Raw genomic sequence first — 18,763 nt, 5'->3', positions numbered from 1 at the left:
ATAGGCTCAGCGACCATGACTCACGGGCCCAGCCGCTCTGCGGCATGTGGGATCCTCCTGGACCGGGGCACGAACCCATGTCCCCTGCATCAGCAGGCAGACTCTCAACCACTGCTCCACCAGGGAAACCCAAAATGTGAGTTTTAATTGCAGGGGTTAGCAAACTATGGCCTGCGAGCCAAATCTGGCTGCTGTTTTTGTTAATAAAGTTTTACTGAACTACAGTCATGCTTACTCCTTTACATATTGTCTGTGATCTCTTACAACCTACAACAGCAGAGCTGAATCATTGCGACGTAGACTGTGCATGGCCCACAGAGCGTAAAATGCTTATACTTGGCCCTTTACAAAAAAAGTTCACCAATTCCTGTCGTAGTGCACACTTCTGAGGGTTATTTTGGGAATTCCATGGAATAATTCACACAAAGCTTTTTGTACAAGGTCCAGCATTTAATAAGCATTCAATATATATTTATAATTACTACAATTTTTAGAAATTCATTTTGTTTACTTCACAGTAATCAGGTTAAATTGACTCTCATGAAGATGCACCACTGTTTATGTGTATTTCTCTATATCCTTGGGGGTAAAATTGCCTAAGTTTGAGAAGTCTGTTTTTTGAGTAGTCCTATTTTGGTGATGCTTGCCCATTTCTGCATTAATAACAGTCCTGGTTATTGGAGGTTCTATTTTACCCACTAATCTGTCCTTGATATGAATATTATAAATTATACATATGTAAAAGTTCTTGGCTATATTACAGCAATATGGGTAGATTGTTAAATTAATCATTGCAGAACCCTTTGAAAATCTAGGCAGCAGTGTGCAAATGCAAAATTTATAACTGGAGCAAACAAAAAGAAGCTGATGATTCCTTAAGGGTACTGATGTTTTTGTGGTTTCTTTCTTTTATTATTGTCACCAGAGATTTATCTAACATTTGGGGAAATTTTCAATATTTAATCATAAGCATTTTTATTCCAATGTAGGCTATACATGCAGACCAATCTGAATTTGTTCTAACTAGAGGCTGGATATATATATCTGTTTTTTTTAATTAGGGTATATGTTCAGATGAATGCTCATGTGTGTTAAAACTTAAAATAAACAAATTCATGCATTAATAAGAAAATATGATTAGTGAAGAGTTTAATGATTTTACTTTTCATAGTGGTAAACATGTTGTAAAAGGCCCCTAAACAAAGATTGTAAACTGTGGGGGAAAATGAAGAGGATAATCTTATTTGAGCATCCCAAATAAATAATTTCTTATTTAGTTTTCTTCGTAAAAATATCTTCCTAAATGCCTACATCATACTAATTACATAGCCACTTTTGTAGGTGTCTGAAGTACCTACAAAAGTACATTTAAGTTACATTTATGCCAGTGTAGTCAAGAGTTTTGTTCTTAATTTCCATTTCCTATTTCAATGACTCTGAAAACACAGTTTCTTAAGTAATGTATACTAGGTTTTTTTGGGTTTTTTTAACTGCTTCAAAGTTAATGTTGGATTTTATTTGAGTTTTTTAGCTTTCTATGTACCTTGTTAATTCAGTTCAGGTCAATTTGTTTAAAATTAATTTAGAAAAAGGTATAGGACATGATTCCTACCACATAGACATTTATTGTTGTGTTGGGAAGACTGGTTACATGAACCAGTTTATCTCCTATTTTGTTTTACACTAATTAAGGAATTGTCAGGAAGATTCTGTGAAGCTTATGCTGAGACTTGAGTAATAGGTAGAGTTTGGACAGGAGAGGAATGGGTAGTAGTTCTTATATTTGTTTTTTTCTTTGGTGGGGAGGCTGAATGGTTGTTTTTTAGTATGTGTGTTTATTTTTCCCTATCATCTAGAATTCTATTATTGCCTGAAACACATTATTTGATGTAATAAACCTTTAAGGTCGGGATTATGTTAGCATATAGTGGAATGATTCAAATTATTTACTCTGTATCCTGAAGCTCAGAAAATTTTTGATCTTGAATTAATCTTTCACTTTAATAAAAGGTTTATTAAATCCTAAGTTAGAAGGAGAACAAATAATCTAGTAACTTCTTGTCAAAACTTATCACTCTGAGGTTCAGAGAGGTTATGTGCTTATACTGATTTTTGCAAAATCAAATGGAATAGTTTTCCTGACTCCTAACTCAGTGCTATTTGTGTGTATGTGTGTGTTACAAATGCTTCCTTGATGTTCATTAAGTGAAGTCTGGCATAATTTTCTCGTAAATTGCATCAAACCAAGGCACTTGCTTTCTTTATTTTTTTCAAAATTAGTAAATATATTTATTTATTTAATGATTTCAAGCAATAGCTAGTTTTTTGATAGGCTTTCACTTTTGCTTTATGAATGACAATTTAAAAGGAAGAGAGGCTGATGAGAGAGAAAAGGAAGAGAGAAAAAGAGGTTAGAAAAGAAAAAGGAAGGGAAAGAGAAGAAGAGATCATATGCAGAGCTAGTTTAGGGATTAAGGAGCCACAGAGAGCAAGGGAAAAAAGGAATGGCTTCTTAAGACTGATAGAAAGAGCAAAGTCTCAGCTGAAGTGGGCAATAGTTGGGGCAGGATTCAAGAAAAGTGTGAGCCTTAATTGGGAAAGAGGCTATAACATGAAGTGGGAATTTTCCAGAGATGTATCTTGCTAGAAAGAAAATTATCCCAAAGTTATTCTCTTTTTTTTTTTTTTTTTTTTTTTTTTTGCGGTTTGTGGGCCTCTCACTGTTGTGGCCTCTCCTGTTGCGGAGCACAGGCTCCGGACGCACAGGCCCAGCGGCCATGGCTCACGGGCCCAGCCGCTCCGTGGCATGTGGGATCTTCCCAGACCGGGGCACGAACCCGTGTCCCCTGCATCGGCAGGCGGACTCTCAACCACTGTGCCACCAGGGAAGCCCCCCAAAGTTATTCTCTTTAAAGAGAAAAATTCTGGCTAATTACTGTGCCTGAGTTTGGGCTGTGGCCTCTTCCCCACTCCCACCCCACTGCCACCCTCAGAGGTGCTGGATCTGCAGGTCTGTGGCTAGCGGTGGGCACCGGTCTCTGTTCTGCAGGATGGGGTTTATTAAAGTTATCAAGAATAAGGCCTACTTCAAGAGATACCAAGTGAAATTTGGAAGAAGACAAGAGGTTAAAGCTGATGACTGTGCTCAGAAGTGCATGGTAATCCAGGATAAAAATAAGTACAAGAGACCCAAATATAGGATGATAGTTCATATAACCGAGAGAGATATCATTTGTCAGATTGCTTATTCCATATAGAAGGAGATATGATAGTTTGTGCAGCTTATGTTCATGAACTCTCGTGGATACACTGCAGAAAGCACTGATGGTCAACCTGGTGCCTTCACCTGCTGTTTGGATGCAGGGCTTGCCGGAACTATTACTTAAAAGCTGTGGATGGAGGCTTGTCTGTCCCTCACAGTAACAAAAGACTCTGGTTATGATTCAGAAAGCAAGGAATCCATTGCAGAAGTACACTAGAAGCACATCATGGGTCAGAACATTGCAGATTGTCTGTGTTACCTGATTGAAGAAGGTGAAGATGCTTCCAGGAAATAATTCTCTCAATACATAAAGAACAGTGTGACTCTAGACACGATGGAGGAGATTATAAGAAAGCTCATGCTGCTGTAGGAGAGAATCCAGTCTATGAGAAGAAGCCCAAGAAAGAAGGTTAAAAGAAGAAGTAGAACCATCTCAGAATGCCAAATGCCCAGAAGAAAGATGGAGTAGCTCAGAAGAAGGCAAGCTTCCTCAGAGCTCAGGAGTGAGCCTCTGGAAGCTGATAAACCAAACCACAATTTTCTATGAAGGTTTTTCAGATAAAGACAATAATAAACTTATTGACCAAGCTAAATAAATAAACAAACAAACAAACAAATAAATAAATAAAATAGGAAAATCCTGGAGAAATGCGATTCAAACATTTCAGAAGTGAATAGCTGACTATTATATGAGAGGTTCAACCACACAAAATTATCACATAAAAAATGTTCATCTCTTATTTTTTCGTGCTCTCACCTGTTTATTTGATGGCTAATTTAATAAATAGCTTTCCACAAAATCTGATTGTGTTGACTGTATTAGAATTGATTTTTAAAGGAGGTCACATGTTAAAGATTACACTATAGAACTGATAGTATGTAATACAAAGGTATTCTTGCTATGCCTGTCAGAAATGGATTGACAGCTTTTCTGAATTAAATTTATGGTGATTTCCAATAAGTTTGAGTGATATATTGTCCAATTTATCCTGTAGACCTCCACCTTTAATATCACTTTTTTGAATATTTTCCACACTAGGTTAACAGATCCTTTCTCATTATAGTGTCATACTACCATACTATTCTTTGTGTTATTAATCACTATTGTAATTAAATGCATTTTTGTTATTATTGGTAAAATGTCTGTCTCTCCCATTAGTCTCTAAGCTCCATGAAAATGGGTGTTGTATGTTTTCTATTCATGACTATAACCCCAGCACCTAGCATTGAGCCTGGCACAAAGCAGGTACTCAAGAAATACTTGTTGAATGCACCAATAAGTAAACACCACACTACTCCAGAAAAAATAAATGCAGAATTAAAAAATAAGGCTCAAGAATGGTGGCCATGGAAGTCGGAATCCTCTAAGGAATGTGTAACAACTCAACTGCTGAATCAACTAGAAAAAAAAAAGGCTCATTTTGTTTTGATATTAGCCAAAACATGCTTATCTTTAAGAAGATTTATTTTCAATATGAAAAAAATTATAGGTATTATAACACATTGGTCTATTCTAATTTATATGTAAACAAATACATTTAAAATCTGTTTATTATCCAATAGGTGCTCCCCTTAATCAATCCTTACTATATATCAAACACTGCTAACCACATTATACACATTATCCTATTTAATCCTCTTTCAGGAATGTGCTGAAATTATCTTCCATTTTACAGTTGAGAAAACTGAGGCTTAGAGATGTTAAGTACCTTGCTCAAGTTCATACAGTTGACATGACCACATGTTGGAGCTATGGGTATGTGGTTTTAAAAAATTATTGTGGGCTTCCCTGGTGGCTCAGTGGTTGAGAGTCCGCCTGCCGATGCAGGGGGTGCGGTTTCGTGCCCCGGGAGGATCCCATATGCCACGGAGCGGCTGGGCCCGTGAACCATGGCCGCTGAGCCTGCGCGTCCAGAGCCTGTGCTCTGCAACGGGAGAGGCCACAACAGTGAGAGGCCCGCGTACTGCAAAAAAATATATATATATATTGTACCAAGGAAATTGCCAAAAACAAAAATTAATTTATACATGGTCATGCTGAATGTAGCACTATCCAATTATACTTAAGGGTTGAGATTTTGGACTCAAAAGGTTGAGTTCCACCTGTACTTATTAGCTGTGTGACCCTGAACATTTTAACTTCTTAAAATCTCAGATTCTCCAACCATGAAACACACTTGATATTACAGCCTTGTTAAGTGAGACTGTGTAATATGTGAGTTCTAGAAGCCAGTAGACATTCAATGAATTTGAATTTCTTTTTCTTTTCTATATAACACCTATATTCTCCATTCTGTTCTATTCTAGCCAGGCTGCTAAATGCTAATTCCCTTTGTTTGTAGGAACGTGTACAAATAGACATTAAAGAGCTATATCTTATTTAACAAATAAGTGCAAATTTGAAAACTGCTGAAGGAGTGATAGTTGAAATTTAAATATGATTAATAGCAGCTTAATAGCAGCTTCGCATACAGTTTTCCTCAATTTCCCACCCCCAGAACACACATACACACACAAGCACACACAGGCATGCACATACCATTTTCTGAAGATCTAGGTGCTTCTTTTTACCCTTGCCTTATCTCTATCCCTATGTAACTGGTATTCCCCAACTCATCTCCTCCCCAGAGTGCTTATCCATCTTTGGTCTCAGAGTACATTGTTGCATTGCAACTTCCTTAGTATTCTAAATATCTATAACTTTATATAAGCTATAATAGTATTTTTCTTGAATGTTGTCTTAAAATATTCATTATTTAGGGGTGATAGTCAAGGAAAATCCTCTTGTAGTCAATATAGTCTATAAAATCATAATTATTTTGGACTAGAAAAGAAAATTAATTCCCAGATGCTTTATACTTGTTTATCTACAGATCTTTGTTCTCCTTCACTTGTATTTTTCTCATTTATTTTTTGACGCTGTTTAGATGTATTTATCTTTAAGTTGCCTCAAGTCAGTCTTTTGAAATGAAGCTGGTTAAATATAAGTAAATAAACATTATATATCTAATTACAAATTTTAATACAGTGATGGAAAATTATCAAGTTTATGAGCTATTTTTCTACAACAGAAATATAATAGTTCACTTAAATATCAAGTTAATCTATTAGAAATAAATCAATCAGAAGAGAAAGATTGAAAAATGAGAAATATGTAAATAGTTGTTTCCAAGCTTTTACCATTAAAATAAGCTTTTAAAATCTGATTAACAATTATAGTTTAATATTTGCCAATAATGTATATCTATATATGTTTAAGTCACTGTCAGTTTTGATCTGGAGCAATAATTATTTTCATTCTATAGGTAAGGTTGAATTTTTAACCTTGTTTGGAAAAGATGGATGTGTATCTGTGTACCTGTATGTATGTATATGTAATTAACTAACCTATAGTGATTTGTTCTGTAGAAGAGCAATGCCTTGTTCAGATGAGATATGTAATAAGTTTCATATAATACCTCCCCTATGTTTCATTATAAAGGATGATTTAGCTTGGCTCTCTGCTTTCTAGACCTTGAGATGCTCAGCTTTTTTGTGCCCTCTACTTTGAAAAAGATCTTTCTAAGTTTTGTCCAAATTTTAATAGTATATTTGATAAGCTCTAATGCTTTGAAAAATCACCTTTGGTAACAACCTTTATGAGAAAGCAAAGAAATATAAACTGATTTAAAAATAAATAGTATGAAAACTTATTAATTTCTTAATCATTCAGGGTAATTAATCATTATCAGAGTGGGTTATTAGTTATTTTAGATTTATCTCTTTTTTTTTTTTTTTTTTTTTTTTTGCGGTACGCGGGCCTCTCACCGCTGTGGCCTCTCCCGTTGCGGAGCACAGGCTCCGGACGCGCAGGCCCAGCGGCCATGGCTCACGGGCCCAGCCACTCCGCGGCACATGGGATCCTCCCGGACCGGGACACGAACCCGTATCCCCTGCATCGGCAGGCGGACTATCAACCACTGCGCCACCAGGGAGGCCCTATCTCTTTTTTTGTATCAGACTGAAAAGCTTTCACGTTTGCTTTAACTGCTGGTCCCTTACCACTCCGCTCCCCACCCCTATGCACACACATACACAGGGACAAACACACTCCCCTCGAAGTTTGCATTTTTCTCATCTTACTTGAGCAGGTAACCAAGCTTGTTAAGAATATAAATTTAGAGAAAAGAGAGACTTGAAAATTTCTCGAGTATTTTTTTTTTTTAGTAAAAGTATAATTGGAAACATTTAGCATATGAAAGTATAATATGCCATCCTTTCCTACTTATTTCCTAGAGAATACCTAATTAGACTTACAGATAATATAAATGGAGTAATTTTAATTCAATATTTAATAAGTTAAGTACAATTTAGGCCTTAAGGGGAAGAAAATGTTTTATTGTAATAATGAATGTAGATAACCAGGGCTCAGTGGATATAATATGATTAAACAGTATATTAATTTAAATAATATAAAGTTGTACAGGTTGAAATAAAAAAATAACGTGATATTGAAAAGAAAACTTCAAAATCATATTTTATAATAAAAACCCATTTCTGAAATTTATATTATTACAGATTTTTAGTAGTTGAATTAATACTTTGTCTCATTAGAGTTGTGTGCTTCTTGCTACCTAATTTTGTTTGAAATTAATATATACAGTAGCCTCAATATAATTCTGTCTAAAGACCTAGATACATTTTGTTATAGATGACACTATTATATTGTACGAGATATGAATAAGCACTTTTAGCACTTTTTGATGTTTAAAATTTTTCTCAATCAATTCCAATTGACTGATAGTATAATTTCTGTTGACAAAGTAAAAAGCAAAAATATAGCATTTTCCCTTTATTGACTAGTTATATTAAAATTATACTGATAGATGAGTTTTTTTTTTATTTTTAAAAATAGAGTACCTAGTAAGATATTACCTGCTTTTCAGTATCTTCCTTTAAAAAAAATGTTATTTTCCTTTAAAAAGAGTATCTTCCTTTAAAAATAAATGTTATTTTGATTGTGATTCAAGACTCTATCCTTCTATTTTACATGCCATATTTTTCTGTAAAAGAAAATGTCTCAAAGTACTTTCTTTGTTTAAGGTTAATCTGCTGCCTCAGTTGAAATACCCAGATCAAAACATGTAACTTTTGCTTTATGGTTTTATGATTTACGTTTTAATAGCCATTCAGCTTCAAAGACTCTGTAATAGCTAAGAGGAATATATAATTTTTCTTCATATTTTGATATTTGGCCACTGCTTAAAAATATCTCCAATTTATTTGTATGCAATATTAGTGGGGTTAGTAACATCCAGTGGACTAAGTGGCTGATTTTGAAAATTCTAGAAGTTATTCAGGGCCACAGATAAATACATTAGGCAAATAGTTTTGAATTACAAAATGTAACTTCATCTAATAAGTGTGGTTACATCTGATTATACTTGCTTGCCAAGAAAATTTGACTATGTTTTATTTCATTATAAAGTTCATTGGCAGAATGTGAGACAAATCAACAGTTTTTGATTTTAGGGATATTTCCTAAAAACCTTAATATTGGAATTATCTGTGTGACAAAATTGTCTTAATAAATCATCATTACTTGATTACAGGTTGAATATTTCAGACATCCAAACCAATTAGACTGATTATTTTGATTGCCAGAAATCCTTAAATGTATATATTTTTCATTGACATATTCAGTTTCTATATCAGACACCTGTGATTTAAATATTTTTAGTGGTTTATGATTCACAGGAAAGTCAGCGCATTTCATTATCTTTTTCTGCACTTTAGGGATTTTGTTTTTGCTTCATAAAATATATGAGTAAGCTAATCAATCGATCTTAGGCAGTATATATGACATAGTATTTGTTTCTAATTTATGTGTTAATTGGTTTAAGATAGAAAGCTAATAACTAAAATAGGTTATTTCTCAAATACATTCAAGCTGGCTCCTAGGTATATATTTGTTAGCATCAAATTCTTCCAATTGTTTGGAAACTAGGCTACTTTGTGGTTTTTAAGGACAGACTTTAAAAGCCTTTTGTCAATGGAATAATCTTAAAATCAAAGCTCCACCTTGTCTGCTGTAACACCAAAGTAAAACTGTACTCTTAAATTCTGCTTTATATTTTTATGGGACTCTGATCAACTGGATATATTAACTGTGTCATGGGCTGTCTGATGACATTTTGAAGTAGAAAAAGTAAATTGCCTTTTCTATTGTACCGTTTGCCAGACGTTTTCCTACTTTGACTCAAGGCAAACCGTTCAATTGAGATGATTCAGTTCATTTATTGCTACAGAGCACATTGAGTAATATTTGTAATTCAGTCATAATTTGGAATATATCCTAACTCTTCTTCTCAGCCCCTCAAAGAAGGAAAAATGCAATTTATGGGTGCTGAATTTGAAATTTACAATAGTAGGATTAGTAATAGATGTCTTTCAGAAATCTATATTTTCACTGGTATATATTCCTTAAGTTTGTTCTGGTGTTCTATTTAAAAGGCAAAGCTTAGATTCAGTGAACGATTTCATTCATGTATAAGCTTGATAATTGCATCCTACATGTCACTGCTGAAAAGTAGGGTGTATAACAGTACCTCAGCTGGAGGTCCTTTAGATTTAGATTTTTAACATATATTTAAGATTTCACCAGCCCCCAGTAAAACTGCTGAGAACTGAGTCTTTCATGAGCTTCCCTGGTAGATGACATTTCACAAGTATTGTGACAGTTTGTTGTCAGAGGAATTAAGTGTGACTCTATCAGGAGAGGGTGACTCTTGGGAGTTTACACCTAGACTCCTTTGAACTTTGCCCCATGCACTTTTTTCTTTGCCGATTTTGCTTTTGATCCTTTTACTGTATGTAATAAATCATAGCCATGAGCATGACTATATGCTTACTCCTGTAGGTCTCCTAATGAATCACTAAATCTGGATGTTGTCTGGAGGACTCCCGGCACATCTTTCCTCTTGTAATTTAACTTCAGTGACCTGGGATAAATATATTTATATAATAATTAAATACATTGTTAAATTAAGTTGGATGTTTACATAGTGTAAGAAAAAAAAAAAGAAAGCTACATCTTTATTCCAGTGATACTGTAAACCCTCTAAAACCTGCTCTTTTTCAACTTTGAGTTCTGGATTGTGTCCATGCAATTACTCACGTGTACGGTCTGGTTATTTAGGGACTTAGACCTCAGTCTTCCTGGTTCTCTGTCTTGTTAGGTCTTGCAAGCCCCAATTTTTGTGATCTGAGTGCAAGCAACATGTCCTTTAAATTCGTTTTATTAGGACACTGAGTTTATAGAGTGAATTTATCTGTCTGGATTTATCATGCCAAGATGATAAGAGAAAATTTGGACTACAGAAATATTGGGAACATAATTATGAGTCTGTCTTGCCCCCTATTTCCTGCACTGGTAGTTTATTTTTTCTTGAACAACAAAGGCTATTTATTTATAAAATGTTACCTTTATAAGATCAATTTTTTTAACTAACTTTTTAAAATAATCTAGTTTTAGAAAATATGTATAACCAGAGAATTCATACTTTTAACTTTTGCTTTCTATTTGCTGCTACTAACTTGAAAATTTTAGATCTGATTTTTTTCCTGAATGTATTTCCCAAGATTTTGTTAAAAAACAAAATGTTCTAGAGTTTGTTTCTTTACTATTTTCATTCTAGATAGTTTACTCCCCTGTAAAATTTTGTGTCCAGTTGACCGTTGAACAACTTGGGGTTTAGATACACCTACCCCTGCTCAGTTGAAATCCACATCTGCTATCTCTGCCTCAAAAACAAAGTAATTGATAAATCACTCACTCAAGCTGAAACAGTTTGGATTAGAATCAGGACTCAAACTATAGTTCTTTTGATTCCACATATTGTGATCTCTAATTGAACACAAACTTTTCCCCACAGTTCGCTAATTTAAAGATCTGTAAAATGAAAATACAGGTACTATATTTATCGAAAAATATCCACATATTAGTGTACCCACACTGTTCAAAACCATATTGTTCAAAGGTCAACTGAATCTCTGTTCTATGTCCACAGACTACACTTCTGTTTTATGTTTTATTAATGATTTACATATTCATAAAATATAATAAAATGGATTATTTTGTAAGCACTACAAATTTGATTTGTTTCTATCTGTTTAATCTTGTGGTGATTTTTTTTTTTTTTCGGTACACGGGCCTCTCACTGTTGTGGTCTTTCCCCTTGCGGAGCACAGGCTCCAGACGTGCAGGCTCAGCAGCCATGACTCACGGGCCCAACCGCTCCGTGGCATGTGGGATCTTCCTGAACCAGGGCACAAACCCGGGTCCCCTGCATCGGCAGGCGGACTCTCAACCACTGCGCCACCAAGGAAGCCCTTGTGGTGATTTTTTTTTAAGAATTTTTATGTTGTTTAGACTTTGTTTCAGGTTAAGAGAATTTTAGAGGTCCATAGGATAGAATTTAGTATTTTTTTAGCCCATTTGAACTTTTAAATTATATGCTCCGTTTTCATTATTTTTTCTTTTCTGATTATCACAGGAAATTCTTTTTCTATTTACTCATACCAAGAATCTGTCTACTCACATAGTTACAGCCAAGTATGTTAAATATAGTTTTATAACTCCTTTTGGTCAAGAAGAAGATAGATTAAATATTGTAATAACAGGAATCAGTAGGACATTTAGTAACTCCGCCCTTAATCAAGTATGTGATATTGAGCAGTACTTTCTTTTTAATTATTAGATTCACATCACCTCCTTTTCTGCTTTTTATTGAATTGCAGTATCATTGGCTTTTTTTCTTCTTTTCTCTTACTTTATCTCTGTAGATATTAGGATGCAGTTTTCACATTTGAATGTGTTTACCTGTCTAACATAAATGTCTAATATTTATGTTAGAAATTGACAGTAAATGTCCACCAGCCCAAGATGGAGATGTAAGTGAGTCAGTAGGGTTGGTATGAAAATGTGGAATTGCAGGTACTGGGAGGAACCAGAAAGTACATGTTCCATCTTCAGAAATTCAAACTGAAAAATTGAAAGTACAGTTGTCCCTCAACATCTGCAGAAGATTGGTTCCAGGAGCCCCACCATATACCAAAATCCACAGATGCTCAAGTCCATATAAAATGGCATAGTATAATGAATACTGTGGTCACTCTGTATCCAAGGATGCTAATCCAAGAATATGGAGGGATGACTGTATATTTATTGAAAAAAAAATATAAGTGGACCTGTGCAGTTCGAATCTGTGTTGTCCAAGGGTCTACTGCCTTCTGCAAGATAAACAAAACAGTAATACATGTCAGATCAGGCCCAGGGACAGTCTGTGAACTCTGGTTTACATATTCGTATCTTCATACATCTACTCAAGATATTTAGTTTTTAAACAGGTTTTGTTCCTACTCTGAGGTACTTTGGGCTAAAAATAACATTCAGTTTGCCTTTCAGAAGTAAAATATACATTACCAATCAAATGGACAGATGAGAAAAGTATGACCTTTTCAAAATATTGTTTAGAAAGGATTATTGATATGCAAATTTATTCTTTCTGAAATATTCATATAGCAACCTTGTTAAAAAAATATAGAGAAACTTCAAAAATAGTATAGATATTAGAAATTGCTGTATAAAATAGAGCAATTTTGATCTATTCATTTCTTTTTGTTAAGCAGAAATTTTTCTCTTTAAACCCTAAATGAATATGCATTAATAGAAACATTGGTATATTCTACCTTCATCATGGCTTGGATCTAACAATCCAGAACCTCCTGGCTCCCTTTCATATCTACTGGATTGCTTGGATTTCTGGGGTTTTTTTCATTTCTTAACTTTGAGTAAGTTTTCAAAACTCAAAGTAACTTATTTAAATGAGTTAATTACCACCGATACTCATCTTGCCCCAAAGTTTTGATTTACAATTCTGGAGTTGATTGTGATGACTTAATCTCCACTTAGGTCAGATTGCTCTTTAATATATAGAAGGTTAAAAAAATTCCATAAATTTTAAATGGGTTAAGGAATTGTGTACACTATTACTGCTTTGTCATTAAACTAAATGAGGTATTAAAGGCTTAAGACCATAGTTATAATGAGATAGAGAACTCAACCATAACTGTATGACTAAAAAAAAAAAAAAAATACTAATTGATGATGCCCTCTTTTCAATTGTCCAAAATAGCCTTGTTTCATGTGGTGTTTTTAATTGAGTTATAACAGTTATTTGTTTTCTTTCTGTTTTTATGGATATAGGACTCTTTAACTTGTAGAAGTTTTTACTTTATTAAACATGTATATTCTAGTAATTAGGTCTTCTTCTTTTACCCTCACAAAACAAGTCCAGTAAATATAATACTGCTTATCATATGGTTGATTTTAAAACTCTTTTTTTCTTTACTTTTTATTCTAAACTATGTCTGTTTTAAACTGTAGAATAAGGAGATATTTTAAGCAAACACTGGAGGCTGAAAGCAGTTTTCTATTGATAATGAAATTATATTTTCTAAAAGGAGAAACTATGTGACTGTGGTTATATTACATGAAAAATCGTGATGAAAATTCAGAGATAAGTGACAGGCTTTGTGGTTTTTTGTTTTTCTGTTTTTTTTTTTTTTTTTTTTAGTAACCAGTACTGTGTAGTAATCACTGTATGTTTGCATTGAACAAGACAGAGTCCCTGCACTTTGGACCAGACTGACACATTTTTTCCTTAGGTTTTTCTCAGATATTGAGTGATTTTGCAGCTAAAGAAATTTAACAAATTTTCCTTTTAGAATGAATTTCATCAAATAAATGAGGTAAATCTTAGTAGTTTTCTGTTGTTTATGTGATATATTTCTTTGAACATCGTGATTCCTAAGAGAGAGATTTTGATTTTAATTATTACTCTTAGCAAAGGATGTATACGAATTAAGGAAAATTACGATATACATTATGCTTAAATATATATTTATCTACTATTTTAGCTGGGAAGTTTTAAGATTTCTTCTGTCAAACATAAGGTGGTGGTTGGAAGAATATGGATTTGATGGATTTCGTTTTGATGGTGTTACATCCATGCTCTATCATCACCATGGAATAGGTAGGTAACCTGATACATTACAGATGTAACTAATGATTTTATTTTATTTTTTACTGGAAGATTACAACCAGGCTTAGGGTTCAGTTATGTCACTGCAGTAACCATTATTGTTGGATTGATTTTTATTAGTTCCATTGTGTATGTCTTTTCTCTGATCACTTCTGATCCCTTTTTGGCAAGAGATTGGGTCAAATACATTTTATAAGTAAATAAAATATACTGATTTCCTTTGAAATATATCTACTTAATAATATGCTCTCTTTAATATGTAGCATTCTTTTAAAAATGTTTTTTAAGGATACCATTTATTACAGCACCCTCACGATGTGAACATGACAGCAGTTGTAAAGAAAAATAACAAAAATAATAAATGAGAACATTTGTTAAAGTATGGGTTCCTTTGCATATTAAACATTGAAGAAAATATGTATATTTTAAATATAGATGTGCTCAGTTAAAACTAAATTGTAAATTAATCTGTAATTAAAAATATGGATCAAAGATCTTCAGTTTAAAAGTTGTACAGAGAAGTGGGATCACAGAATCCTAATCCTTCAATAGATAACATGGAGAATAATTATTATTTTTTTTAATGACCAAATATTTACTGGCAACAACCAATCTAAAAAATTGACGTTAGAGTATAAACCAAAAAGTGGCTGCCAAGGAAAGATGCTATATTCAAAGTGTGCTGTTAACTGCTCTCAGTCAAGATGCTGCCCACATGAAACATTCCTAGGGAAGAAGTTGAATCTATAAGACATGACAGGTTTCATTGATACCTTCCACTTTGGAGAGAAGCTGACTTAGGGGATGAAAAAGGCAAGCAAGACAAAATTCAAAAAGATCCTCTCCTAGATTAAGACACCTACATGCCCCTGCAGAACCTCGCTGTGCTGAGGGCTAGGTATTTTCCAAGGAATTGTGGAGTTGGTGAAGTGAACTGAAATCCATGGATATGGGATATGCTTTTTATGGGTACAGAGCCCAAGAAATGGTAAAGAAAAACATTCTGAGTTACTTAGCATGCTTTCCCACTTTGAGATGAGGATAAGAATAAATACTGAGACAGTAGACATTCTTCAAGATGGCTTAGTAGAAGGACATGCTCTCACTCTGTCTTGCGAGAACACTGGAATCACAACTAACTGCTGAACAATCATCAACAGGAAGACACTGGAACTCACGAAAAAATATACCCCACATCCAAAGACAAAGGAGAAGCCACAATGAGACGGTAGGAGGGGCGCAATCCCAATAAAATCAAATCCCATAACTGCTGGGTGGATGAATCACAAGCTGGAGAAAAATTACACTACAGAAGTCCACCAGCTGGAGTGAAGGTTTTGAGCCCCACATCAGGCTTCCCAACCTGGGGGTCTGGCAATGGGAGGAAGAATTTGTAGAAAATCAGACTTTGAAGGATAGCAAGATTTGACTAGAGGACTTTGACAGGACTGGGGGAAACAGAGACTCCACACTTGGAGGGCACACACAAAGTAGTGTGCGCATCGGAACCCAGAGGAAGGAACAGTGACTCCATAGGAGACAGAATCAGACCTACCTGCTGGTGTTGGAGGGTCTCCTGCAGAGACAGGGTGTGGCTGTGGCTCACCACGAGGACAAGGACACTGGCAGCAGAAGTTCTGGGAAGTACTCCTTGGTGTGAGCCCTCCCAGAGTCCACCATTAGCCCCACCAAAAAGCCCAAGTAGCCTCCAGAGTTGGGTCACCTCAGGCCAAACAAACAACAGGGAAGGAACCCAGCCCCACCCATTAGCAGACAAGGGGATTAAAGTTTTATTGAATTCTGCCCACCAGAACAACAACCAGCTCTACCCACCACCAGTCCCTCCCATCAGGAAACGTGCAGAAGCCTCTTAGATAGCCTAATCCACCAGAGGGCAGACAGCAGAAGCAAGAAGAACTACAATCCTGCAGCCTGTGGAACAAAAGCCACATTCACAGAAAGATAGACAAGATGAAAAGGCATAGGGTTATGTACCAGATGAAGGAACAAGATAAAATCCCAGAAAAACAACTAAATGAAATGGAGATAGGCAACCTTCCAGAAAAAGAATTCAGAATAATTCTGAATTCTGAAGATGATCCAGGACCTTGGAAAAAGAATGGAGGCAAAGATCGAGAAGATGAAAGAAATGTTTAACAAAGACCTAGAAGAATTAAAGAACAAACAAACAGAGATGAACCATATGATAACTGAAATGAGAAATACACTAGAAGGAATCAATAGCAGAATCACTGAGGCAGAAGATTGGATAAGTGACCTGGAAGACAGAATGGTCGAATTCACTGCTGCAGAACAGAATAAAGAAAAAAGAATGAAAAGAAACGAAGACAGCCTAAGAGACCTCTGGGACAACAGTAAACGCAACAACATTCGCATTATAGGTGTCCCAGAAGGGGAAGACAGAGGGAATGGACCCGAGAAAATATTTGAAGTGGTTATAGTTGAAAACGTAGCTAACATGAGAAGGGAAATAGCCACACAAGTCCAGGAGGTGCAGAGAATCCCATACAAGAGAAACCCAAGGAAAAACACACTGAGACACATGGTAATCAAATTCGCAAAAATTAAAAACAAAGAAAAATTATTGAAAGCAGCAAGGGAAAAGTGACAAATAACATACAAGGAAACTCCTATAAGGTTAACAGCTGATTTCTCAGCAGGAACTTTACAAGTCAGAAGGGAATGACATGACATATTTAAAGTGATGAAAGGGAAGAACCTACAACCAAGATTACTCTAGTCGGCAAGGATCTCATTGAGATTCGATGGAGAAATCAAAAGATTTACAGACAAGCAAAAGCTAAGAGAATTCAGCACCACCAAACCGGCTCTACAACAAATGCTAAAAAAACTTCTGTAAGTGGGAAGCACAAGAAAAGAAAAGGACCTACAAAAACAAACCCAAAACAATTAAGTAAATGGTAATAGAAACATACATATCAATAACTACCTTAAACGTGAATGGATTAAATGCTCCCACCAAAAGACACAGGCTCGCTGAATGGACACAAAAACAAGACCCATATATATGCTGTCTACAAGTACCCACTTCAGACCTAGGGGCACATACAGAATGAAAGTGAGGGGATGGAAAGAGATATTCCATGCAAATGGAAATCAAAAGAAATCTGCAGTAGCAATACTCATATCAGATAATATACACTTTAAAATAAAGAATGTTACAAGAGACAAGGAAGGACACTACATAATGATCAAGGAATCAATCCAAGAAGAAGATATAATAATTATAAATGTATATGCACCCAACATAGGAGCACCTCAATACATAAGGCAACTGCTAACAGCTATAAAAGAGGAAATCCACAGTAGCACAATCATAGTGGGGGACTTTAACACCTCAACACCAATGGACAGATCATTCAAACATAAAATTATTAAGGAAACACTAGCTTTAAATGACACAATAGACCAGATAGATTTAATTGATATTTATAGAATATTCCATCCCCAAACAGCAGATTACACTTTCTTCTCAAGTGTGCACGGAACATTCTCCATGATAGATTACATCTTGGGTCACAAATGAAGCCTCAGTAAATTTAAGAAAATTGAAATCATATCAAGCCTCTTTTCTTTCCATAACACTATGAGATTAGAAATGAATTAAAGGGAAAAAAATATAAAAAACACAAACTCATGGAGGCTAAACAATATGTTACTAAATAGCCAAGAGATCACTGAAGTAGTCAAAGAGGAAATCAGAAAATACCTAGAGACAAAAGACAATAAAAACACGATGATCCCAAACCTATGGGATGTAGCAAAAGCAGTTCTTAGAGGGAAGTTTATAGCAATACAATTCTACCTCAAAAAACAACAAACATCTCAAATAAACAATCTAACCTTACACCTAAAGGAACTAGAGAAAGAAGAACAAACAAAACTCAAAGTTAGCAGAAGGAAAGAAATCATAAAGATCAGAGCAGAAATAAATGAAATAAAAACAAAGAAAACAATAGCAAGGATCAATCAAACTAAAAGATGGTTCTTTGAGAAGATAAACAAAATTGATAAACCATTAGCCAGACTCATCAAGAAAAAGAGGGGGAAGACTCAAATCATTAAAATTATAAATGAAAAAGGACAAGTTACAACAGACACCACAGAAATACAAAGCATCCTAAGAGACTACTACAAGCAACTCTTTGCCAATAAAATGGACAACCTGTAAGAAGTGGACAAATTCTTAGAAAGGTATAACCTTCCAAGATTGAACCAGGAAGAAATAGAAAATATGAACAGACCAATCACAAGTAATGACATTGAAACTGTGATTAAATATCTTGCAGGAAACAAAAGTCCAGGACCAGATGGCTTCACAAGTGAATTCTACCAAACATGTAGAGAAGAGCTAACATCCATCCTTCTCGAACTC

General features: G+C 34.9%; 1 protein-coding gene and 1 pseudogene across 2 annotated transcripts in view; both read left to right on the top strand.

Annotated features, from left to right (window-relative positions):
- Nucleotides 1-18,763, top strand: part of GBE1 (1,4-alpha-glucan branching enzyme 1) — a 296,584-nt gene that overhangs the window by 193,263 nt on the left and 84,558 nt on the right. The window contains exon 8 of the mRNA XM_081235731.1: nt 14,222-14,337. Coding sequence (XP_081091857.1) covers nt 14,222-14,337 — 116 coding nt within the window. The remainder of the gene's footprint in view (nt 1-14,221; nt 14,338-18,763) is intronic.
- On the top strand, nt 2,935-4,004 carry LOC308618086 (large ribosomal subunit protein uL18-like; annotated as a pseudogene). The gene has a single exon. The product of its transcript is annotated as a large ribosomal subunit protein uL18-like (transcript).

Source organism: Mesoplodon bidens, assembly GCF_964165515.1.
Source record: "Mesoplodon bidens genome assembly, chromosome: 5".
Taxonomy (NCBI): Eukaryota; Metazoa; Chordata; class Mammalia; order Artiodactyla; family Ziphiidae; genus Mesoplodon; species Mesoplodon bidens.
Note: the sequence above shows the minus strand (reverse complement) of the source record. Positions and strands in the feature narration are given on the sequence as shown.